The 25,106-nt window shown below is 42.6% G+C and overlaps 1 protein-coding gene and 2 non-coding genes across 3 annotated transcripts in view; 1 reads left to right on the top strand and 2 right to left on the bottom strand.

Annotated features, from left to right (window-relative positions):
* SYNPR (synaptoporin) overlaps positions 1–25,106 on the bottom strand; it is a 129,299-nt gene that overhangs the window by 33,088 nt on the left and 71,105 nt on the right. The window contains exon 3 of the mRNA XM_049642231.1: positions 19,690–19,888. Coding sequence (XP_049498188.1) covers positions 19,690–19,888 — 199 coding nt within the window. The remainder of the gene's footprint in view (positions 1–19,689; positions 19,889–25,106) is intronic.
* Positions 8,989–9,051, top strand: LOC125931149 (small nucleolar RNA Z39). Its single transcript, XR_007460399.1, has one exon. It is a non-coding gene; the product is annotated as a small nucleolar RNA Z39 (small nucleolar RNA).
* LOC125931176 (U1 spliceosomal RNA) lies at positions 14,732–14,895 on the bottom strand. The gene has a single exon (XR_007460426.1). It is a non-coding gene; the product is annotated as a U1 spliceosomal RNA (small nuclear RNA).

Here is a 25,106-nt window from a genome sequence, read left to right as displayed (position 1 = left end):
ATTCATCAGGGATATTGGCCTGTAGTTCTCTTTTTTTACTGGGTCTCTGTCTGGTTTAGGAATCAAAGTAATACTGGCTTCATAGAATGAGTCTGGAAGTTTTCCTTCCCTTTCTATTTCTTGGAATAGCTTGAGAAGGATAGGTATTATCTCTGCTTTAAATGTCTGGTAGAACTCCCCTGGGAAGCCATCTGGTCCTGGACTCTTATTTGTTGGGAGATTTTTGATAACCGATTCAATTTCTTCGCTGGTTATGGGTCTGTTCAAGCTTTCTATTTCCTCCTGATTGAGTTTTGGAAGAGTGTGGGTGTTTAGAAATTTGTCCATTTCTTCCAGGTTGTCCAATTTGCTGGCATATAATTTTTCATAGTATTCCCTGATAATTGTTTGTATCTCTGAGGGATTGGTTGTAATCATTCCATTTTCATTCATGATTTTATCTATTTGGGTCATCTCCCTTTTCTTTTTGAGAAGCCTGGCTAGAGGTTTGTCAATTTTGTTTATTTTTTCAAAAAACCAACTCTTGGTTTCGTTGATCTGCTCTACAGTTTTTTTAGATTCTATATTGTTTATTTCTGCTCTGATCTTTATTATTTCTCTTCTTCTGCTGGGTTTAGGCTGCCTTTGCTGTTCTGCTTCTATTTCCTTTAGGTGTGCTGTTAGGTTTTGTATTTGGGATTTTTCTTGTTTCTTGAGATAGGCCTGGATTGCGATGTATTTTCCTCTCAGGACTGCCTTCGCTGCATCCCAAAGCGTTTGGATTGTTGTATTTTCATTTTCGTTTGTTTCCATATATATTTTAATTTCTTCTCTAATTGCCTGGTTGACCCACTCATTCGTTAGTAGGGTGTTCTTTAACCTCCATGCTTTTGGAGGTTTTCCAGACTTTTTCCTGTGGTTGATTTCAAGCTTCATAGCATTGTGGTCTGAAAGTATGCATGGTATAATTTCAATTCTTGTAAACTTATGAAGGGCTGTTTTGTGACCCAGTATATGATCTATCTTGGAGAATGTTCCATGTGCACTCGAGAAGAAAGTATATTCTGTTGCTTTGGGATGCAGAGTTCTAAATATATCTGTCAAGTCCATCTGATCCAATGTATCATTCAGGGCCCTTGTTTCTTTATTGACTGTGTGTCTAGATGATCTATCCATTTCTGTAAGTGGGGTGTTAAAGTCCCCTGCAATGACCACATTCTTATCAATAAGGTTGCTTATGTTTATGAGTAATTGTTTTATATATCTGGGGGCTCCGGTATTTGGTGCATAGACATTTATAATAGTTAGCTCTTCCTGGTGGATAGACCCTGTGATTATTATATAATGCCCTTCTTCATCTCTTGTTACAGCCTTTAATTTAAAGTCTAGTTTGTCTGATATAAGTATGGCTACTCCAGCTTTCTTTTGGCTTCCAGGAGCATGATAAATAGTTCTCCATCCCCTCACTCTCAATCTAAAGGTGTCCTCAGATCTAAAATGAGTCTCTTGTAGACAGCAAATAGATGGGTCTTGTTTTTTTATCCATTCTGATACCCTATGTCTTTTAGTTGGCGCATTTAATCCATTTACATTCAGTGTTATTATAGAAAGATATGGGTTTAGAGTCATTGTGATGTCTGTATGTTTTATGCTTGTAGTGATGTCTCTGGTACTTTGTCTCACAGGATCCCCCTTAGGATCTCTTGTAGGGCTGGTTTCGTGGTGACAAATTCCTTCAGTTTTTGTTTGTTTGGGAAGACCTTTATCTCTCCTTCTATTCTAAATGACAGACTTGCTGGATAAAGGATTCTCGGCTGCATATTTTTTCTGTTTAGCACACTGTAGATATCGTGCCAAGCCTTTCTGGCCTGCCAAGTTTCAAAGGAGAGATCAGTCACGAGTCTTATAGGTCTCCCTTTATATGTGAGGGCACGTTTATCCCTTGCTGCTTTCAGAATTTTCTCTTTATCCTTGTATTTTGCCAGTTTCACTATGATATGTCGTGCAGAAGATCGATTCAAGTTACGTCTGAAGGGAGTTCTCTGTGCCTCTTGGATTTCAATGCCTTTTTCCTTCCCCAGTTCAGGGAAGTTCTCAGCTATAATTTGTTCAAGTACCCCTTCAGCACCTTTCCCTCTCTCTTCCTCCTCTGGGATACCAATTATGCGTATATTATTTTTTTTTAGTGTATCACTTAGTTCTCTAATTTTCCCCTCATACTCCTGGATTTTTTTATCTCTCTTTCTTTCAGCTTCCTCTTTCTCCATAACTTTATCTTCTAGTTCACCTATTCTCTCCTCTGCCTCTTCAAGCCGAGCCATTGTGGTTTCCATTTTGTTTTGCATTTCGTTTAAAGCGTTTTTCAACTCCTCGTGACTGTTCCTTAGTCCCTCGATCTTTATGGCAAGAGATTCTCTGCTGTCCTGTATACTGTTTTCAAGCCCAGCGATTAATTTTATGACTATTATTCTAAATTCACTTTCTGTTATATTATTTAAATCCTTTTTGATCAGTTCATTAGCTGTTGTTATTTCCTGGAGATTCTTCTGAGGGGAATTCTTCCGTTTGGTCATTTTGGAGAGTCCCTGGCGTGGTGAGGACCTGCAGTGCACTTCCCCTGTGCTGTGGTGTATAACTGGAGTTAGTGGGCGGGGCCGCAGTCCGACCCGATGTCTGCCCCCAGCCCACTGCTGGGGCCACAGTCAGACTGGTGTGTGCCTTCTCTTCCCCTCTCCTAGGGGCGGGATTCACTGTGGGGTGGCGTGTCCCGTCTGGGCTACTTGCACACTGCCAGGCTTGTGTTGCTGGGGATCTGGCGTATTAGCTGGGGTGGGTAGGCAAGGTGCACGGGGGCAGGAGGGGCAGGCTTAGCTCGCTTCTCCTTAGGTGATCCACTTCAGGAGGAGCCCTGTGGCAGCGGGAGGGAGTCAGATCCGCTGCCGGAGGTTTGGCTCCGCAGAAGCACAGAGTTGGGTGTTTGCGCGGAGCGAGCAAGTTCCCTGGCAGGAACTGGTTCCCTTTGGGATTTTGGCTGGGGGATGGGCGGGGGAGATGGCGCTGGCGCCTTTGTTCCCCGCCAAGCTGAGCTCTGCCGTCCGGGGGCTCAGCAGCTCTCCCTCCCTTTGTCCTCCAGCCTTCCCGCTTTCCGAGCAGAGCTGTTAACTTATGACCTCCCAGACGCTAAGTCGCGCTTGCTGTCGGAACACAGTCTGTCCGGCCCCTCCGCTTTTGCCAGCCAGACTCGGGGGCTCTGCTTGGCCGGCGAGCCGCCCCTCCGCCCCGGCTCCCTCCCGCCAGTCCGTGGAGTGCGCACCGCCTCGCCGCCCTTCCTACCCTCTTCCGTGGGCCTCTAGTCTGCGCTTGACTCCTGAGACTCCCTTCTGCTAATCCTCTGGCGGTTTTCTGGGTTCTTTAGGCAGGTGTAGGTGGAATCTAAGTGATCGGCCGGACGCGCTGTGAGCCCCGCGTCCTCCTAAGCCGCCATCTTCCGGAACCGAAAATTGCACTCAAATATCTTAAGGGGAGTGGCACCTGGGTGGTTCAGTTGGTTAAGCAGCTGACTCGTGATCTCGGCTCAGGTCATGATCTCACAGTTGTGAAGTCAAGCCCCACATCTGGTTCTGAACTGATAGCAAGGAGCCTGCTTGGGATTCTCTCTCTCTCCCTCTCTCAGCCCCTTGCCTGAACACTCTCTCTGTCTCTCTCTCAAAATAAATAAATAAACTTAAAAAATAAGATCTTCAGGGAAGAGGCTGAGATGTACTCACACAATTATACACCTGAGAGATAAGGCTTGCAACAGAATTCCTCCACCTTGGCACTGATTGACATTTTGGACCAGATAACTCTTTGTTGGCCTGGGCGCTCCAGGATGTTGAACTCCATCCTGGGTCTCTACAAGTACATGCCAGTAGCACCCCCTCCAGTAGCGACAACCAAAAATGTATCCAGACATTGCCAGATTTTATCCCCACCCAGCTGCCATCCCAATGTGGAGAAGCATCCATTAAGTCAAAACACAGGGCATCATGGGAGGAGCACCTAACCCAGACTTGGACAGAATCTTATTAATTTTTCATCCTGAACTCTGACTTGACACTTAAGAAGTGCTTAATGAATTAATGCAATGCATAAAATCATGCTATCCTTCAGGATTATTGGAATAAAGTCTAGCAAACTAGGGGGAAGTTCAAGTATGAGGTCTTAGGCAGAAGTCCGCCAATTCAGAATTTCACTCTGAATCACAGGCCCCAACATTGTTCCCAGAAATACCCTATGGCCACAAAGGAACCTGCTCCCTAAATATCACAGCACAGATTTTCTAGCAGTTATTTTCCTGTTAATAAATACTGATTGTCAAGCACTTTGGCAAATATCAGGTGCCTTAAATGCTAAATAGTCATTATAAAGCCACATAAATATTTTAGATTCATCATCCACAGCAGGGAAAGCAGAGCCCTGATTCTGGGAGGGAAAAGAAAAAAAAAGCCTTGACATTCAACTAATGGCTTCACTAACTGATGCACCCACCTGGGAGGCTGAAATTTGGTCCGTCTCAGAAGTGAATGTTCTTTGCAAAACAGAGTTAAATCTATCTCAACTTCAGTGGAGGCATCCTGTCCCCAACCAGCCATTGTTTTGATGTAAATGAAGACAAGAAAATTCACAGCGCTACCCACATGTTCCTTTCACACAGCCTCTGCCCTGAACCAGACTGACATGGAATAATGGGAAGACAGGGGCATGAGGAGGCTGATTCACGTCAGCCTTTCTTGGTGGACTCAGACAAACTGGACGATAATGGAGCTTTCTGGAACAGGCTGTGTGACTTTGGGCAAGTGACAACTTCCCTGGGCCCCCATTGGTAAGATGGAGGACAAAAGGAGTAACGATTTCGAAGCAGCTCACAGCACTCATGGTTATACCTGCAGTTTTACATCCTTGAAGACTGATGGAATTCAGGGGTTCCCAGCATTGATTTTTACTTCGGGGGTGGGAGAGATGGCATACAAAAATCAGCCCCTCAACAGTCCTGACGCCCTTGTTTAATAGGCTCCCTAAAGTGTGGTAAAACCCCACAGAGTATCTATGAGGCTGGCAGCCACATAGAATGAATGAATGGGCCAGTCCGAGCTAATTCCCAGTTTGTCCCTCTCCAGGACGGTTTTGCATTAACCGCTGTGGTGTCCTATTGACTGGAACATGATCCAGCTGTTAGCCCAGGTCTTTAAGTTACCGAGTCCTCTGGGAACCCTCTGAAAACCCCCTTTGCCCAAGGTAAGTATTCCCAGCAACTGCACAAGAGACTCACTGATGTTATTTAGAAGTTGCAATTAATAGCGAGATTTTTTTCCCCCTGATGGATCAGTGTTCCCCCTAATTGCCAAGCCATAATTCTTTGCTGATTCCCCAAAGGTTCGTTTTATTTGGAGTATTTTTAAAGCACACACAAAACCCAGAAGAATAGTTGTTCCTTTGTTTTAATGTTGCTGCTAAGCTTAAAAAAAAAAAAAAATCCTCCTCCCTCCTTTAATCCCTTCAGGAAATGCCTCATTCTCAATACTTATTAAAAATGGGGAAGCAGTCCTAGGTGGCTTCTGGAGGTCGAAGTTCATAAAGTGAATATGCATAACGGCAGCAGAATATCAAGTTTTCATAATTACACCTTTTCCTGCATACATTTCCTGCAGTGAAATCGGCTTTGATTTGGTCTGATTTAATATAGTCTTTCTAATTTAAATCTATCCCTTCACTTCTACTTTGCTGTTGTTCAACTTTAGATGGGAAAAATGGGTTCCTATTTCCCACTTTCACACACCAATAAGGATTCTGTATTTCTAAACAAGAGTGATGAGATATCATTTAATTTCTGACCTCTGTCCCTAATTCCAGAGCTTTGGGGAAGGAAAGTATTTCTGTTTTGGAGAGAGAAACTATGAAATGAGAGGGCAAAAGAGGATGGAGAGACGCAGGCTTAGGCAACTGTGTCTAGCATAATGCCTTACTCAAAGTCAGCAGGTATCAGTCTTTGTTGCAAGAACAATGCTTAAGATAGGAGAGGAGGCTCTGAATAATCTTGTAGCAAAAGACATAGTTAAGAGCACATACAAAAAAAGCCCCATAGTTAGAAGTGGAATTTTGATGAAACCTAAGTCCTGTTAGAGCAATTTGGTTCAATAGGTAGAAAAAAATCAGAGAAGGACATTGAGTTGAACTATAGCTTACCTGTTGCTTGCTTTGCTATCCTGGGACACAGGGTTGCATGAGGAACTCTCAGATAGATGTATGATTGGTCTAAATGGAAAGTCAAATGCATGTGGGGACTGAAGTTCTAGCTCAAGAGCCATGGACACCCCAACTGGAGCTTTTGGGAATTCTCATATTTCTCTTGGAGGAGACATTTGTTATGTGCAGCTAGTGCTGACCTCAGTTCCTGGCACAAAGGAGGAATTCGACAAATGTGTGAAGGGTTATAACAGACACTATTCTTGAGGTCTAGCACGAAAGGTCATTCATTTCCCTTTTTTTTTTTTTTTTTTTGAGAAAAAAAAAAAGTGAGAGGGGGGGTGGGGTGGGGGGCGGGAGGGGGGGAGAGAGAGAGAGATAGAGAGAGAGATAGAGAGAGAGAGAGAGAGAGAGAGAGAGAGAGAGAGAGAGAGAGAATCCCAAGCAGGCCCCACACTCAGCATGGAGCCTGACACAGGGCTTGATTCTGCAACCCTGGGACTGGGATCATGCCAAATCAAGAGCCAAATCAAGAGTCAGATGCTCAACTGACTGAGCCACACAGGCACCCCATTTCACTTTTTTTTTTTTTAATTTTTTAATGTTTATTTTTGACAGAGAGAGAGAGACAGGGCACGAGCGGGGGAGGGTCAGAGAGAGAGGAAGACACAGAATCCGAAACAGGCTCCAGGCTCTGAGCTGTCAGCACAGAGCCTGATGCGGGACTCGAACCCACAGACTGTGAGATCATGACCCGAGCTGAAGTCAGACGTTCAACCGACTGAGCCACCCAGGTGTCCCCCCTTTTCACTTTTTTTTTTAATTTTTTTTTTTTAACGTTTATTTATTTTTGAGACAGAGACAGAGCATGAACAGGGGAGGGTCAGAGAGAGAGGGAGACACAGAATCGGAAGCAGGCTCCAGGCTCTGAGCCATCATCCCAGAGCCTGACGCGGGGCTCGAACTCACGGACCGTGAGATCGTGACCTGAGCCAAAGTTGGACGCTCAACCGACTGAGCCACCCAGGCGCCCCCCATTTCACTTTTAATACCGATGTTAGGGAACTATAGCTGTGTTAGAAATAGTCTTTGCCCTTCAGATGTTTAACAATGAATCGGGGAATCAGATAAAACCACGTCTAACTAAAATACAAGGTAGTAATGGTTTTCATACACAAAACCTTTTTCACACAGAGCCGTGGAGGTCTGAAAAGCAGGAATTCATAGGTCTTTAGGAATATGAAAGGTGTGGAAGGTGAAGGTAGATTTGAAAGGTAAAGGAATATTTCATGGAACACACGGCATTGGAGAGGAGTCTTTGGTGATGAGTCTAACTTTGATAGGCTGAGATGGGAGAGGTGAGGAGAAAGACCATTCCTAGTGGCAGACAGAGGTGCAGTAACTATCTTGGGGGAATGATAAGGGCTCCAGTTTGGCTAAAACAAGTGATTAGGGATTGGAAGGAGACAGCTCTGAAAAGTAGGTGAAGGGGTCACGGCTTTGGAGGCCTTGAATGCTGGAGTGAGGAGCTAGTCTTCATTTCCACAAACTACAGATGTTTGAAATGATGGCTAGAAAAACAGAAGACAGGAGGTAGGAGACCCCTTCATTAAGAATCTACATATGGGGGTGTCTGGGTGGCTCAGCTGACTGAATAGCCGACTCTCGGTTTCAGCTCAGGTAACGATCCTGGGGTCATGGGATGGAGCTCCACATGGGGCTCTGTGCTGAGCGTGGACCCTGCTGAAGATTTGCTCTCTCTCCCTCTGCCCCTTCTCTGCTAGCATGCGTGTGTCTGTGCTCTGTCTCTCTCAAAAAAAGTCTCCATACCTAGAACCTAATATGAATCAACTCTGACCTTTCTGCAGCCCCTTCCTGAGCCCATTCCCCGTAACTGTGCTGATCTCTAAGGCATGCGGGGTTCATAAAGCCCAGAATGGGCTCCCCCAGAGTTGGATCTTCTAAACAGGGACATTAATCCCATGTTGTTTGCTGTTGGTTTTTTCAATCCTTCATCAACAATTGACACAAGTGGGAGAAAAAGAGCCAAGGCAAGTTGCGGGAAACAGCTTACTTGGGGGTTTGAAAAGAGCCACCAGATTTATGCAGAGGCGCTCAGGAGGTTGCTGGGCAGCCGACAGGGCCGGCAAGACTCTTACTGATCTTGCGGTTCCCCAAGCAGCCGCTGGCTTGCCACATACGGAACGTCAGCCATTGGAGAAACCCCAGGATGAAACCTGTAAGCCATTCCATTATTTTAAGAACTCATGTCATGGAATTTCTGTATTTTCATTTCCTTCTTCTGTTTGTGGCCTGAGGAGTAATTAATGACCTGAAACTTCACTACTGAGCCTCCATGAGAAAGGATACCTGCCAAAGGAGGAGTCCAGAGACGGGGCTAAGCTTATGCTGCCATGCAGATTAATGCCTGTCTTAGGGATTTCTCCTTGGTAATTAAAGCCCCAGCTTCTGCCTACTTAAATATGGCTTGAATCGACTTCTGATGTCCCCTTAGTATCTCAAGTTTCAAAGCCAGTGTGTCAGTGGCAGCATCCTCAGGGCAGTTTTGCGTTATTGTTTTCCTCTCTGGGAAGAAAATTCTCTTTGCTGATCTCTTTGGGAGATCTTTTCTCCAACAGCCATACGATTGCAGGGTCTAGGGTAGAGTCAAGGGTTGGAATCCCAATTTTCACTCAGTTCAGAGGTAATTTGTTAAAGGACACGCTTTTCACGGATTTAAAGAAATTTCTGCTTTAAAATCCAGTAAGAAAATTTCTGGTTTTTTTGCATATGATGAAGCAAATCAGTATGAATAAAGTCATGATACTGTAAACGCTTTCGGATGTAAAAAAAAAAAAAAAAAAAGAAAATTTCTGGGTTTTTATCCCAAAGAAATGATTTAAAATGTGTTAAGATTGGAGCACAAGGCTGATTATTCTAGCCTTGCTTGTGAGAGAGAAAAATTCAAAGTCTAACAATAAGAGATTGGTTAAACAATTCACATTATCTCTATAAAATGAAATATTATATAGCCATCCAAATGGAAGAAACTAGAGTAGTTTATAATAATGAATATAAAAGTCTGTATTTCATGCTACTGCAGTCCCCATATGTCTTGCACACAGAGTGGGTGCTTCAGAAGCTGATAGACATTTTTGGATTTTCATTTTCCTATTTCCAAGAGCAACACTGGGGTGGCAGTAAGCACCGTGGTAAAACGCCAGACATCTCAGCCTGCTTTTCTCTAGCTCAACTGCAATTTTCCTAAGTTATTTTTCCACTGTAATAATTTGTTTTTAGCCTTGTAACTTCTAGGTTGCCAAAATCGACCTATTTTTCTGCCCATAAGTTTGGCTAGCCAATTGGCTAGTGAATCCACCTGGCCACCAATAAAACTCATTACAATTCAGGCTTAGTTGTTTATTCCTTGAGACAGCCAATGAATCATTGAAAGGTTTCTTAGACGTTTCGGAACCACATGGAGGCAGATTCAAAGTGATAGGTCTCAGATAGGTAGGTAGTAGGTAGTGAAGATGAAATCACAGCTGGGCCAGCCTCTCAGGTATTTTCAATACCCACCCCCGCCAAGGGATCCAAGCTAGTTTTTATCTGGCGTTACTTCCTTTGTGTTCCCAGGGCAAATTTTGAAGCATTTCCTTGCGTGGCTCTGCCGCTTTGACTAGGGTCCTACTAATAAGCAATGGAAATGAAGATGCCCAGCAGGGAGAAGGAGCTCAGAGGGTGGCAAAAAAATAAAAATAAAAATTCAAGCTCTGGACTTTGTGCCAATTATTTGAAAGTTTAATGAACCGTGGGTGTTGGTGCAAGGCATCCTTAAATGGCTGAGAGCCCCAGTGAATCCAAAGCTGCGTCTCTTTGTGAGTGTCTGCTTGTTCTGGAATACAAGAAATAAACTTAGGAAATAGTAGGGATATTTTTGCCTTTGTGGGGGTGGAGTGGGGTGGGCAAGATTTCACCACTTTCAAAAAATGATAGGAGGAGGGTGAAAGTCTGAACCTCATTTCTCAGCTGGATGCCCCCAAACAATCAAATTTCCTCAAGTTTCTTCCTGTTACACAATGGGGCTCTTCACACTCTCCTGCTATTTTCAGACTTGCCAGCTGAGAAGGGATTCAAGCTCCAGTTCTCTGGAGCCTGGTTAGTTTAATGGGGTTCTGTTCTTTCTCCCCTTTTCCCTCAATTATGAGATCTGAGTGCCAGGCTGGGGGTAGGAGAGCCAAGAGAGGGGGAAGCGAGTGATGTAAAGGCCAGACAGTGTGAAACCCCACCTTAGAATTGACTGCATTTGTCTGTAACGAGAGCAGCTTATGCTTTGGAGGCACAAAGAATAAGAAACAATGTAAAATAGGGTTTGGTGTTAACAGTGCAACAGGAAGACTTCCAAAGCATTTGTGAAAGATGAGAAAGTCAGTGGGTTTGTTTTGCAGCTGATCAACCCATTGAGATTTAATAAACACCAGGGTAGATAATAATATAAGGCTGATGAAAACGATGGCTCGCATTAATGAGCACCTGCCGTTCTTGTAAGAGCTTCACGTGTCCTAACTCATTTAATCTGACCAACAATTTAAGAGGTTAGGAATCGCCGTTACCTCTATTTCACAGGTGAAGAAACAGAAACATGGAGGGGTTCTAGAACTTGTCCAGAGTTACACAGATGACTGCTGGTACCAAGATTGGGGCCCAGGCAGTCTGGGTATGGAACCTCAATTCGTAACCACTGGCCCCTTACTATCTTCTGTGAGAGATCAAGGCTACTAAGAGTAAAGCAAATAGCTTGAGGCCAGGACCTATGTGTCTCTGGTGCCCAGCTCAGGGCCTGGGAACTACAAGAGCTTAAGCAGCCAAGATCATTACTCTTGAATCCAAGAAAGAGCTTTGTCTTGGAATCAAAAAGGAAATACCACATCAACTTTAGTTTGAGTGAAACACAAAACTAAAAGCCAACAGTGTCTGAGGGTACTAGAAGGAGAAGCGAACAGAGGATGAATTATTTTTAAAAATTGCGTATAGCTGTTAATTGAATTGGAAATATCTTTGCCCGCTTCCTTCCCAAGTTTCTACCACTTTGGGAGTCCCACGAAATGACTTGTACTCCGGAGTTTAAACTCATGCCCTGAGCTATGTGGAAACATTCAAACTGGCTTAAATTTCATACTTAGAGATGGAGTCAGGACGAGTATAAAAGCTCTTGAAGTCTTCTGGGAGAAATACAAGAGTTAATTTCCAGGTTAACATCTAAAATTGGTTAAAGAATTGGATATGGCACCATTTTCCTCTGTAGTTTGGCAGCTAGATCAGAAAGCAGAGCTTTGAAGATAAAGGTTCTAACACTGAGACGTGTGTGTGAGTTTGTGTATGTGTTGGTGGTAGCTACAAGAGGAAACACAAGACAGGGTGAGAGTAGCCAACAGCCAAGGGTGAGTGAGGTCCTTAGATCACAAGAAATGAGCACAGCGAGAAGTAGATTCAGATAAAAATGAAGCAAGTTTTGAGCAGAGGTCAGAAAGACCTGAATTGCCTCTGGGGCAAGAAACCTGGGGGCAAGTCTCTTACACTTCTTCAGCCTCAGTTTCTGCATCTCAAAAATGGGAATTTAAATATCAAACTTGAAAGGTTACTTTAAGGATTTAAAGAGAAGGTCCCTAGGGTGATTTAGTGGGTTAAGCACCCGACTTTGTCAGCTCACATCTCCTGGTTTTCAGCTTGGAGCCTGCTTCAGATCCTCTGTCCACACCACCCTCCCCCGCTCACGTTCTCTCTCTCTTTCAAAATAAATAAATAAATAAAAGCATTTACGAAAGTTTTAAAGAGAAGACGTGAAAAGAACTTGTATAGTACTCGGTGCCCAGCAGGTACTCAACAGCTGCTGATTGTTGCTAGAAGTTGGGGTTTGTCAACCCGAGCACTCTTGACATCTTCAGCCCGGTATTTCTTGGTTGTGGTGTGGTGTCCTGTGCACTACAGAAAGCTCACCAGCATCCCAGGCCTCTACCCCTGGATTCCCCCCCAGTAGTGACCATCAGAACTGTCTCCTGAGGCTGCCAAATGTGCCCCCCTCCTGCCCGCCAGCTGAAAAACACTATTCCATTTGAGAAAGAGGGAACGATCTCTCTTGGGTGCGGTAGGCCATGGAGTAGACAAATTTCCCATTTCATATTGCTTTAAAGGGAAGAAAGAAACACACAGGAAAGACACATTTGGGGCTTTGCCACGTCTCCCCCAGGTCCCCGTTTTTCTAACTGAATGATGAGTTCTCTGAGATGAAAGGAAATCTGACAAAAACAGTTGGAGTTCGGACAGACGTGCTAAACTACCCTCTGAATCCCCGGCTCCGACCCCGGATAAGAAGAGGTGGGGGCCACTCACTGCCTTTATGAAGGCTATTGGACCACGTTTAACAAGCTAATTGGAGAAACATGGCACCAAATACAGTGGGAATTAACCTTCGTTTAAATTAAGGAGTTGCTAATCATAAGAAGCTAGAAAAGAGCTGAGACTATAAAATCTGATAAAATGTGGAGATGGTGTGCTGGGAACATTCTAAATGGATTACTTTATTTCCCTTCCTCTGTGGTACAATTCTGGAAAAATATATTTGTTGATGCAAAACGTGTAGTAGTTTGGATAAAGGTTCATTTAAGGTTAAGTCCATACCCTTTCGCAACGTCTACACTTCTTGTCTCAAAGGGTGGGGAGGAAACACACACACACACACACACACACACACAGAGGCTGGAGTGTCAGATTCTGGCAAGTGTGCCTCTGACTAACAAGATACATACTTTGTGGGCTTCAAATAATGTTATTCTTTTTAGCATCAAATACAGTGTACCTGGGGCAGAACTTCAAACACAGTCTCTACGCATCCTCTCACCAAGTACGAAATGCTCTGGAGTTGTCTTGAATATCAGCCCAGCCCACTTGGGGAGGGTGCGCCCTGGCCTGTGGACCTCAGAGGTACACCTGCTGTCAGTTACCAAAGCAGGTCAGTTCTAGGAGACTCATAATTATTCAATAATTTCCACCAGACTGGATGCTCTAAATTCACCCCTAAATGCATGTTGCTTGGCCTGTGGAAGAACTTATGATCTATTAAAAGAAAATACACAGAAATGAAGTGGAATTGACAAGTTGAGAAAAGACAGAGCAGGAAGAGATGGGGGAGGGAGAGAGGTTTCTCAGCTCGGAGGCTGCAGTTCTGATTTCCATCTTGGATTACAGCTAAGAAAGATGTAGTTGGGAGGAACCAGCATTGGAGACTCCGAGCATCAGCTCTTTGCCTGCCTTGTTTGGTCCTCTCTTAGCGATGGCCTTAGCCCACACTTGAAAACAGGGAGACTTATTTTGTTTTGGGGGTTAAAAATCCACCTTCTAGTTGTCTAATGGAGTGGGGTCACAGGAACAGAAAGGTTAACTGGGTGGGTCAACCTAGCAATTGTGGTCTTAGAAGAAGTCCTGAGTCAAGCTCCATCCTTGGGGGAATTGGAGAGAGGAGAGAGTGTAGGGTAGAGGCACTAAGCAAAGAAGAATTGAGAAGGCCGCTAGCAATTAAAGGAAGCTGCCTACAATTTTTATTTATTGGGCTAAGGTCCTACCAGTAGTGGGTGGGAGAATGATTAAAATTAATGGCAATAGGGGCACCTGGGTGTCTCAGTAGGTTAAACATGTAACTTCGGCTCAGGTCATGATCTCGATGTTCATGAGTTCGAGCCCTGCGTCGGGCTCTGTGCTGACAGCTCAGAGCCTGGAGCCTGCTTCTGATTCTGTGTCTCCCTCTCTCTCTGCCCCTCCCCGGGTTGTGCTCTGTCTCTGTCTCTCTCTCTCTCAAAAATAAAATAAACACATTTAAAAAATTATTGGCAATAACAGTGTGGCCATTAGATGCCATTAATTTATCACTTACTGTATGCCTTTCCCTGTGCAAAGTGCCTTGTAGGCATTAACTCCTCCTTTCTTTTCAGCAGCCCTGTGGCATGTGTTATCATTAGCTTCTTTCTACCGGTGAAGTAAGGCTTCCAACTATTAAATACTAGGTCATACAGGGGGGTTAAAATCCACGACTTTGGTGCTTGGCCATTACCCATAAGATCACTGGACTGAGTGTCAGTCCTTCTTCTGCCATTAACTTCTCTGACAACAGGCAAGGTTTCTAATCTCCCAGGGGCACATTTTCCAAGGCCTGGTGCTCACTAAAGAGGTGGTAAATTGAATCTGTAGAATGGGGCTGATTCTAATTCCTCTACTTCTCTCTCAGGGTTGTTCTGAGGCTAGATGAGAAAATATTTGGAAGGCATTGAACATAAAACAAATGTGAGCCACGACACCACTCTGTGCCTGCAATGGGTAAACACTGCTGGTCCCATAAACTGCCTTCGGTCAACATTTATGGGTAAAGCAGAACTTAAAAAACGGAGCTTTTTCGTTTTCCACAAAATCTTACGGTGGATATTGATTCTCCTAAATTCCTAGAGTAGTTACTTTATTATTATTATTTTTTTTTTACCAGGGGAAAGCACGAACGCAGTCCCCCACTACCACAAATTATGCAGTCGAGTTTCCCACATTTGGGGAAATCGCAGGGGTCAGCACATCCTGAGTGCAATGGATAAGCCTCGCCCTGGGAAAACCACCTTCGTGATCATGGTATCTCCCCTGCCAGGTAAGTATAGAGTAGTTACTTTAAACCAAACCTCTTGTCACAAGGATTCACCAAAATGGGGGGCAGTGTTTGTTATGTACTCATTCTTAGAGCATTTTGACAGCCTGTAAGATTTTTTTTAATCTACTTTACATTAATATGAAAAAAAACCCAAAGCCTCACAGTGTGACTATTTGACATGAGATCTGAAAATGGCTCAGAATATCCTGACACAGAAATCCAGGCAGAAGATTGGCTTTAAAACTGTACTCTAAGGAACATGACAAAATGATCTAACCAGATATGACATTTCAATTCACAACCACGCCACCATTCAGGTGTCCCTTTCTGCTTTCTGAGAACTGTAATTTATTCATCTGTACAAGAAGGCATGCACTATAGTGACGTCCACTGGCTGGTTGATTCTTCTGGCCCGACTTTCTTGCTATTGCGTCATTCAGCATCATTAACAATTACGTTACTTCTGAAGGCATTCATATTTTCAGTTTTACTTAAAGGTGTACCATCCTGTCAAACATATTCAGTAGAAAGAGATACTTTAAAAAAAAAAAAACAACAGCCATTGGTAAGCATGGCCCCAGTCTGTCTGAAATTTCTCACAACTGCTTGCAAATGCATAGGAATCAGTCCTGGGAACCTCTGATTTATAATACCTACTGATCCTGGACAATTTTAAAGCTTGTTTTCTATCATTGACATCTTCCATGTACAACAGAGATAAACAGCAGCACAAACAGAACCTTCTAGTTATTCTAGCATCAGAGATTTATAGCAGTCATTCCAGGACTCCAAATAGATTTCAAAGGCAAATAAAAAGCCATGATGGCATCAAATAAATAGAAAAGTCCAGGGGTTGTAGGGTCTGGTTTCTCTGTATCCAGGGTAAGACAGTCTAGGAGTGGTCCAGGTGTATCAACCAATTGGTCTTACCCGCCCCCACCCCTCTAACTTCATAGCATAATGCCTATCAGGACTTTGGACCCTCTTGCACGGTGGTTATGAATTCGGACCCTGGAGTTGGAAACCTGGGTTCAAATTCTCTATGCTTTATTAGGGATGTGACCTGGGAGAGCCAGGTACCTCTCCGAGCCTCCCTTTCCTCTCTACATGTGAATAATAACATAAACTAGGGCTGTTGTGACTATTAGCTTCACACTTAGTAGAAATTCAATCAATACCAGCAGACATTATTGTTCTTATTACCAACATCATTACCAATCTCATCCCTCTCCTATGCACTGATCTTATCTATGCTTGATGTGTAACATCATGTCCTAGAGGACTATAGAGCAAGATGGGAAATTGTTGTAGATGTGAGCTAGCTTAAAATGATACCCGACTTCTTTAAACTGCTTGAATTAGTTCACATCACTGTAATATGGTAGCTTTGTTGTTTCATAGGAAAAGATTGATTTGGAGAACGAATAAATGAAGGAAATAATGTGTGTTTTCTTAAAAACAAAGCAACAACAAAAAAAGAATACATGGTAACAAGATCTGAGATGACCAAGTGATGATCAGTAGCCATCTTTCTGAATAAACAGGATGGACTGAAAACGAGTACCATCATTGTTAACATAGCATTTGAAAGTTTTCTTAGGTTTGAACCACCTTCTTGAGACCTTGCTCACGGTGTGGATTTTCTGTCCTCTGCCAACTCACAATTAGAGGTGGGTAGAATAGCCCACTCTTTCTCCCCCAGTTGTGGCCTCCTCATGGTGGGGTCAGAATTGAAATGGCTTGCCATTTGCAGTTGTAATGGCATCATACTGATCCTTGACATTCATTCTGCTTCTTTGACTCTTAGGACTCAGGCTCATTTGTCAATGAACTTTCATCTGCTAAGTAATGAGTATATCAGTTGTTTAATATCACGGAAGTTTCATCTAAGAGCCTTTCCTTTTTTATTACTAGAAAGATCTCTCCTGCCCCTCCCCTTCTTCCACCATGTAATAAAACAAAACCTACCCAGTGTAGTACACAATTCAGGATTTCATTATATCCTGCTGGATGGGAGACACTATTTACACAGAGATGAAGCAGCATACCTTCACAAGATTATTTCACATGAGGAGAATGTGGTTTTATATAACAAAATACATCTTTTTCCACTTGGTGAGCAAACTAGCTGAGTCAACATCTTCTCTCAGGAAGTCAGGACATTTCCTCTGACTTTAGAATTCTGTAACAGTGTCCACATGTACTCATGCACGGATGCATGCATGTTGGTTCTGTGGTACATATATAGCAATCTTTTCGCATATCTGCACATCACATGAGGGATAAGCCCAAGTTAGGTGACTCTCTTAAAGGTAATTTAAAACCATAAAGACCAGTAGCTTCAATTTGGGAGAAAAAAAAAGAAAAGGACACCTGTTCAAAGATTCAAGTTCTGTGCATTACTCTTCTTTTTCCAAGATAACATATTAAAGGGCTACAAATTTGAATTTTGGGGGGGTCCTTTCAAACTGAATCACAAAGCTCTGCAAATTGGGATTTCATCCAGTTATCCTTCAAACTGTGCTTATTTTAAAGTTCAGGTCTCCATAATATATAGATTAGGTTAGATATCTGTAAAATTTATTTACATAATCCCTAAAAGATTTTTGAAAAATTATGTTCCCACTTCTATATAGTTGACATCTAATTTTGTTCTTATTAAAAATCTACATAGTTCTTGGGGTGCCAGTAGGTTAAGCTTCTGACTCTTGATTTCAGCCCAGGTCATGATCTTGTAGTTTGTGGGATCGGGTCCTGTGTCGGGCTCTGTGCTGACAGTGTGGAGTCTGCTTGGGATTCTATCTTTCCCTCTCTGCCCCTCCCCACCCACTCTCAAAATAAGTAAGTAAGCAAACAAACAAAAAATCTAAATAGTTCAAAGAACATAATTTCTGGTAATACATATTTCTATTTTAAAACATACCCATTGTATCCATTTTTAAATGAATCCAATGGAGTATTCGATAATCTCTATCTTCCATTAAAAAGTAATAAAAGAGGGGCGCCTGGGTGGCTCAGTCGGTTAAGCGTCCGACTTCAGCTCAGGTCATGATCTCGCGGTCCATGAGTTCGAGCCCCACGTGGGGCTCTGGGCTGATGGCTCAGAGCCTGGAGCCTGCTTCCAGTTCTGTGTCTCCTTCTCTCTCTGCCCCTCCCCCGTTCATGCTCTGTCTCTCTCTGTCTCAAAAATAAATAAACGTTAAAAAAAAAAAAAAAAAAGTAATAAAAGAGTTCCTCTTTAGCAGTTGGAAATTTTACATGTGATTTTTGTTTGGTATGGATTTGTGTTTCCATTGTACTTCCATCACAAAATTATACCCTAATACAATATTTTTTTATATTGGAAAGCATTTTATCAATCACCCTATTATATGTATGAATATATATGTTTGTAAGTTGAAATAACTTTTACCCATGACCCTAATGTTTTAAGTGTCAAAAATTTATTTTGGGTTGGGTGATATTATTAGTAAATATTTTTAATGCACAATTGTTCCAAACAATATAAATATATTATACATTTTAATAATTATTAAATTTAAAAAGTAAATATTTTATTAGAAATGTGTGGGGCTTTTTCTTCAATTAGTTTATATATTTTTGTGGGGGGACAAATATTACTTATTTCTAGAATGGGCTATGATTCAGCCTAAATTCTCTTCCCATTTTTCATTCTATAGATGTGCTGAGAAAGCTTGCTTGCATAAATGAGTAGATGAGAACAGATGGAGTTTTGTTATGGCAATGCCATTAATTTCTTTGAATTCCTTCTGAGTTCTATGTCCTGATCACATCGTGATCTGTCATCAGAAATTGTTTTTTAATGGTCCATCAGCTGATGAGTAGATTAGGACTTTTCAATATTATTGAAATAAAGAAATTGTTAACCTCCTTATATGCAAAAGAGTGCATTACTCAGGCATTAGAATCACTTGCTTTCAATGCCAACAACATCAACATTTCAAATGGTCCCTTTTTAATTAGCACCTGAATGGTTTTGCCTCCTAGCAATGTATTGTGTGGTGATACCTGGGATGGAAAGGAAGGATGTTTTTCTTTTGTAAAATGTGAATAGGTAATTAAGAAAGAAGACAGCCGGGTATTTTCACTTGTAGAACATTCTCATCAATTTTAGGCAAATGTACATGTGAAGGTTGAGAAGTTGAAAGTTTATTTCCTTAACCATTATCCCGGCCACTGTGCCCCTCCAAGAGTTGTGCTCCTATAAGTGTGTGTGTGTGTCCCCATGTGGGTATTCTGGGCTGTACTCATTTCACCCATGTGAGTCCTTGGATCGGTGTATAAGGAAAAAGAAAGTGGGAGGAGGATTGGTGGTGGAAAGAGACAGAGATTAGGAGAGACTGGTGTGTGTGGGGTATTCAGGGATGGACACTTCTATGCCCCGTCTATCCTATACTAACAAAACAGTGCATTTCAGATAAGCACAAGTCACACTGTCTGAATAACCAGTGAGAAAAACGGTTGACTGGCTCCATAATGCTGGAATTATAAATAAATCTACAGCAAGCCTCACTTGTCTTCCCTTGATCTCATGAGATTTCCAACCATTTATTTCAGAGGTTTCCAGTAAGTCTTGTGATACCTTTCCAGTTCAGGGGCACAAAGGAATGGCAGACATCATGCTTCTGTCTCAGATCCAAGAGGTGTGGATGAAAAGGAATGTGATTTAAAAAAAAAAAAATACTCGCCCCGAGGGCTTGCATAACTCCAAAGCCCTTCAAGCCTCGGGAAAGAAATCAGAGGGGACAGAGACAAGTTATATCAAGAAATAAGCCACTTACAATGAGCGGGCCGCGGTTGTTCTCCCGGTACTTGTTCTGGAAGAAAATGTAAACGACGGTGGCAGCCAGGGAGTAGAGGAAGGCAAAGACAGCAACCGTGACGAAGAACTCGGCGGAAGATGAGGAGTCACCAGTCAATGCCAGCTTCTGTTGCTCCTTCCCTTCGCAGGTGGGCACTTCAAACGTCACCTGGTGTAACCTAAAGTGCCAGATGAAGGAGACTCTTTACAATGCGATGGAGACCAAGTGAGGGGCTGGGTGTCTACATGTTCTAAAGCAAAGCAGGGGTGATTGGGGAGTTTTACGGCATGCTTCTGGGAGAAGTTCATTAAAGAAACTGAGGTTACCGCTGGAAACATGGAAGAAATGTCACAGGAAAACATCATTCCACTGGGTTTCCCAGTAGCTAGTCACTCTAGACAGAGGGGAGGAGGGGAGGGAAAGGAACCTGAAATGACGATAAATTACACTATATGACATCCTCCTGCTCAAATTCCCCAGTGCTTTCTCATTGTGCTTGGACTCAATCCCTAACTCCTTGATAAGACCCAGCAGGTCTTACATCAGGTCCTTATGGCACAGTCCTGACTTGTGGTCATTTCACTGTTCCCTTTTCCTCACTCTGTCCCCTGACATTTTCCATAGCTGGCTCCTTCTTGGTATTCCTGTGTCTGCTCAAAGGTCATCTTCTGGGAGAGCCTTTTTCTGACCATTAAGCTAAAACAGTTCCTTTCCTGTAGACATTTTCTATCCCATTGCCCTGGTTAACGTCATTCATAGCACTCATCACTAGCCACACTGTTTTGGTGATGTATTTAATTCCTTCTTTTCTTCTGTCTTCACTGCCCCTTCCATGGTGATGGAATCTTGATTTTCTTCTTCTTTGTATATCTTGAATGACTGACACTTGTTAGGCATTCAGTATATAGGACTTGGATAAATGAATGAACATTCTTGATTCTGTAAGATGACGGATCGATACTAATTTGATTGAACTTTTAGAACTTCTATTTTAGAGAGTAAGTTCTATTAGGAAAGCATTCAGGCTCAGTGTATTACCTAATAGAGAAAAATAAGGTTTGGGGGCTAATACTTTCTGCTCAATAAATGACACGTAAGGAAGTATGTTATAGCCAGTACAGTAGCTCATGTTGTCAACTAGGTGGTAAACTGTAATTTAATATAGGAGCCAAAATTGTGCTTCATAAGAAATGACTAAATTATTCTTTGAGTATTAGGGAGGCATTTGAAAATAGCCATAGCAACGATATCAACAAAGTGCCACTTGGAAAATTATCTACGAAAGTAACAATAATGATAAAGCCATCGGTGAACCTGGTAATTGCCCAATTTACGCATAGAAAGTATTTTTTTTTTTTAACTAAGCAAAACTTGATGCCTTTAAAACAGATTTGTCGTGTACATTCTCTTATACTTTAGATAATACTATAATGATAAAATAGTAATGACAATAGCAAACTAACATTGGAACATTTCTTATGGCCCAGATAATTGTGTTTTATGCTCATTGTTTAATTGAATGCCTAATGGCAACCCTATGATGTAGGCACTTTATTGCCCCCTCCCCTTTACAGAATAAGAAGTGGGCTTAGAAAGATTAAGTAGTTCATCCTAAACCACAAGGCTGGTAAATTGGGCAGGGATTTAAATCTGTGCCTGACTCCAGAGCTTGACGCTCATGGGCCACTGGCATCGCATTCACTAGAGGCCTTGCTACAAACATACATTCCAGGGCCTTGTGCTGGATCTAGTGAACCAGAATCTCTAGGGACGTGGCTCTGTTGACAGCTAATGCAGGGACGTGCAGTATCCCTCAGCTTTTTATTTCTCAGAAACCCAGTCTTTTCTACTATTGCCTGACTTGAGAAAGAGCTGTTTACACCATCTACTTGATCCTGCTTGTATTTACTGAGGCTCCTCCTGCTTCTCACCCACCAGAGAGGTGTTCTGCTTTGTAGCCCAATTCAGTAAAAGAGAAGCATTCGTCATGGTCACATTGTGCAGTTCCTTTCCTCCCCTTGCCAGAGATATTAAAACATTTCTCCATGGTTTGGTCTGTGGGAAGGCTGAAAAGTGAAATCGACTTAAAAGGTAATCGTGCCAATGATTCTCAAATAGGTGATTTTCAGGTAATGCATACCTTTCTCTCATGATTTCATAATAGGTCATTATTCAACAAATTTTTAGCGAGTGGCCAGTAGTTCACACAATGGCTAGATGCTGTGGTAGAGTGAGAAACGTAGGATGGCCCCTGCCCGTGTTGAACTTCAAGTTTAGAGAGAAAATACAGGTTTCCTGAGAGGAGCCCGAGGCTAGCCTTGGAGGGGGGGGGGTGGTCAATGTAAAATACCCTATGGAAGTGACTTTTAAGCTGCAGCCTGAAAAATGGGTAGAAATGATCCATATAGAAAGTTAAGAATGAAAACACCATGAAATATGACTATACATCCACCAGGGTGGCTATAATAATAATAATAAAAAAAAAACAGTAAGATTGGAATAGCAAGTGTTGGCAAGATTGGGTAAGAATAACAAGATAAGACTGGCATAACAAATTCTAATTAGACAGAATTGGAACTTTCATCTATTGCTGGTGGAAATGTAAAATGGTGCAGCTACTTTGAAAAAACAGTCTGGCAGTTTTTCAAACGGTTAAACATAGAGTTAGCATATGATCCAGCAATTCCACTTCTAGACACATACCCAAGAGAAACAGTAACATTTGTCTGCACAAAAACTTGTACAAGAATGTTCACAGCAGCACTATTCATAATAGCCCAAAACTGAAAACAACAAACAACACAAATGTCTATCGATTGATGAATGGATAAATAAAATGTGGCATATCGATGCAATGGAATATTATCTATCAATAAGGAATGGAGTGCTGAGCGAACCTTGAAAGCATTCTGCTAAGTGGAAAAAGTCAGTCACAAAGGACCACACATTGTATGACTCCATTTGTATGAAATGTTCAGAAAAGGCCAATCTATGGAAACAAAGAGTAGGCTGGCATTTGCCTAGGGCCGGGGGGACGATGGGAGAATCCAAAATGATGGCTAAGTGTTACAGGATTTCTTTTTTCTTTTTTTTTTTTAAGGTTTTATTCACTTTTTAGAGACAGAGACAGAGCATGAGTGGGGGAGGGACAGAGAGAGAGGGAGACACAGAATCCGAAGCAGGATCTGAGCTGCCAGCAGAGCCCGACGCAGGGCTCAAACCCATGAACTGTGAGATCATGACCTGAGCCGAAGTCAGACGCTCAACCAACTGAGCCACCCAGGTGCCCCTGGATTTCTTTTCTGGGTGGCAAAAATGTTGTGGAATTGACTGTGATGATGGATGTGGTGATGTGAATATACTTAAAACCATAAAGTTGTACATTTTAAGTGAATGAATTGTATAGTATGTGACTTACATTTCAGTAAAGCTGTTAAAACATAGGCCGCAAACAGCATGCACCAAGACCCTGCATAGGCCAGGAACACAGCATATGGGGAGAGATGAAATATGTCTTGGAAAACTGGAACATGGCGGGAAAAGGAAATGAGTGGTTTCAGATGAGATGGAGAAGTCCTCAGGGGCCCTCACTGTGGGGTATTGTGGGCCAGGTTATAGTTTTGGGTCTTTATCTTAAGTCAAAGATTGGAAAGATTTTCCTATAATGAACAACATGTAAAACAAAAATAGCAGGCAGGGCTATGTCACCTGCTGCAACGATTCAGAGGTACGCACACTTGCTTTCCAGATGCCAGGATTAGCGGTGCTTCTGATACACCAGTTCCCTCAGCTGACGTGCACAGACTGGGTCTGCAATGTTGGTGTGCGGTGGGGGTGGCAGGCAGCAGGAGAAGAAAAGAATTGGGTGTTGGATTTTTTTCCCTGTGCAATCAGCTGAATATCATTTCCCCTATCGCTAACTTATTACGTTGATTTACAGTAAATGTTAATTGTGGTTATCTGTACAAGGCACAGGCACGCAAAAATCACTAACAAATCTGCTGCACTTATTAACGCCAGTGATTTATAGCTTGGTATTTGGCCCACCAGTCACACTGGGGTGAAATCAAGGGAAAGAGGGGAAAAAGAAGTGCGTTCTAAGCTAATGCCTCGTCCGTGGAAGGGAGTAGGGATCATTTATAAAGAACGAGCATGTCAGCTCAAAATAGTCTGAGCATAATAATTCATAGGACTGAACATTTTTAATGCTATACGATTGGTATATATTGCTAAACACACATATTTTAACAGAGAGGGTCTTTTAAGCATCAGATAGATATACACGAGTAAATATGTATGTTTTATTCTGGAGGAAGAGAGTTTATAGTCAGCAAGTGTTCAGCAGCTGTAATAATTTTGGAAGCAAGTATCATTCATTTAGAACCTAAACAAGGGAAGAACTGTTCTGTATAGCCAGAGTGTGTCAGTTGACAGAACCTGGAAGCCAAGGGGACCACCTCTGATCCCATGATGAACTCGTCATGAAGCAACTGCTGAGCCTGCAAAAGGGACCAAATCCAACTGTGTTGATTTCAAATGTATAATTCCCTTCAGGGTGGGCCTCAGTCAAAGGGTAATTGAATTTCGTTGGGTCTTACTGCATTGTGTCTACCAAAGAAAAGCATCCATGGTAGAGTAGATTTTTAAAAAATTTTTTACCAACGCATAAACAACACGTAAACATCTCACTGCTGCTTCACTTACACGAAAGGGGCTGCTAGGCACCCACAGCTTTTAGTTCTGTTTGTGGGGCCTGGAAAAATATTAAGCAAGTTGGCACTGCTTTATTAATGAAAATATTTACAATAGCAACCACTGACATGTTTCAGCCTCCAGGCATTGTGCTAGCTTCTTTACTCACATGATTCTCATCTAATGCTCATAACGCCTGTCTTAGGTAGGTGCTATTACTATGACCGTTATACACAGATGAGGAAACTGAGGCTTCGAGTGTGCAGTGAACTTGCCTGAAGTCATGTAGCTAGTGGAGGGCAGGGACGAAGCTTGAATGCAAGCAGATTAGGTGGAGCCTACACTAATAACTACTGTACGTTCCTGCCCCTCTTTCTCAGAAGTTACGGCATCCTTAGATTTCCAGCTGAATGTCTACAAAAATGACCAAGCCATCTCGGAGTGTCTGCGTGGCTCAGCTGGTTGTGTGTCCAAGTCTTGATTTCAGCTCAGGTCATGATCACATGGTCGTGGGACTGAGCTCCGTGTAAGGCTCTGTGCAAACAGCTTGGCGTTCTCTCTCCCACACATTCTCTGTGTCCCCCTCTTTCTGCCCCTCCCTCACTCATGCTCTCTCTCTTCCTCTCTCAAAAATAAACATTAAAAAAACAAGGTTCCCATTAACAAGTTTTGATCTAGGTCATTCTAACATTTGCTTCCAAAGC

The sequence above is a fragment of the Panthera uncia genome, chromosome A2, assembly GCF_023721935.1.
Source record: "Panthera uncia isolate 11264 chromosome A2, Puncia_PCG_1.0, whole genome shotgun sequence".
NCBI classification, from domain to species: domain Eukaryota; kingdom Metazoa; phylum Chordata; class Mammalia; order Carnivora; family Felidae; genus Panthera; species Panthera uncia.
Note: the sequence above shows the minus strand (reverse complement) of the source record. Positions and strands in the feature narration are given on the sequence as shown.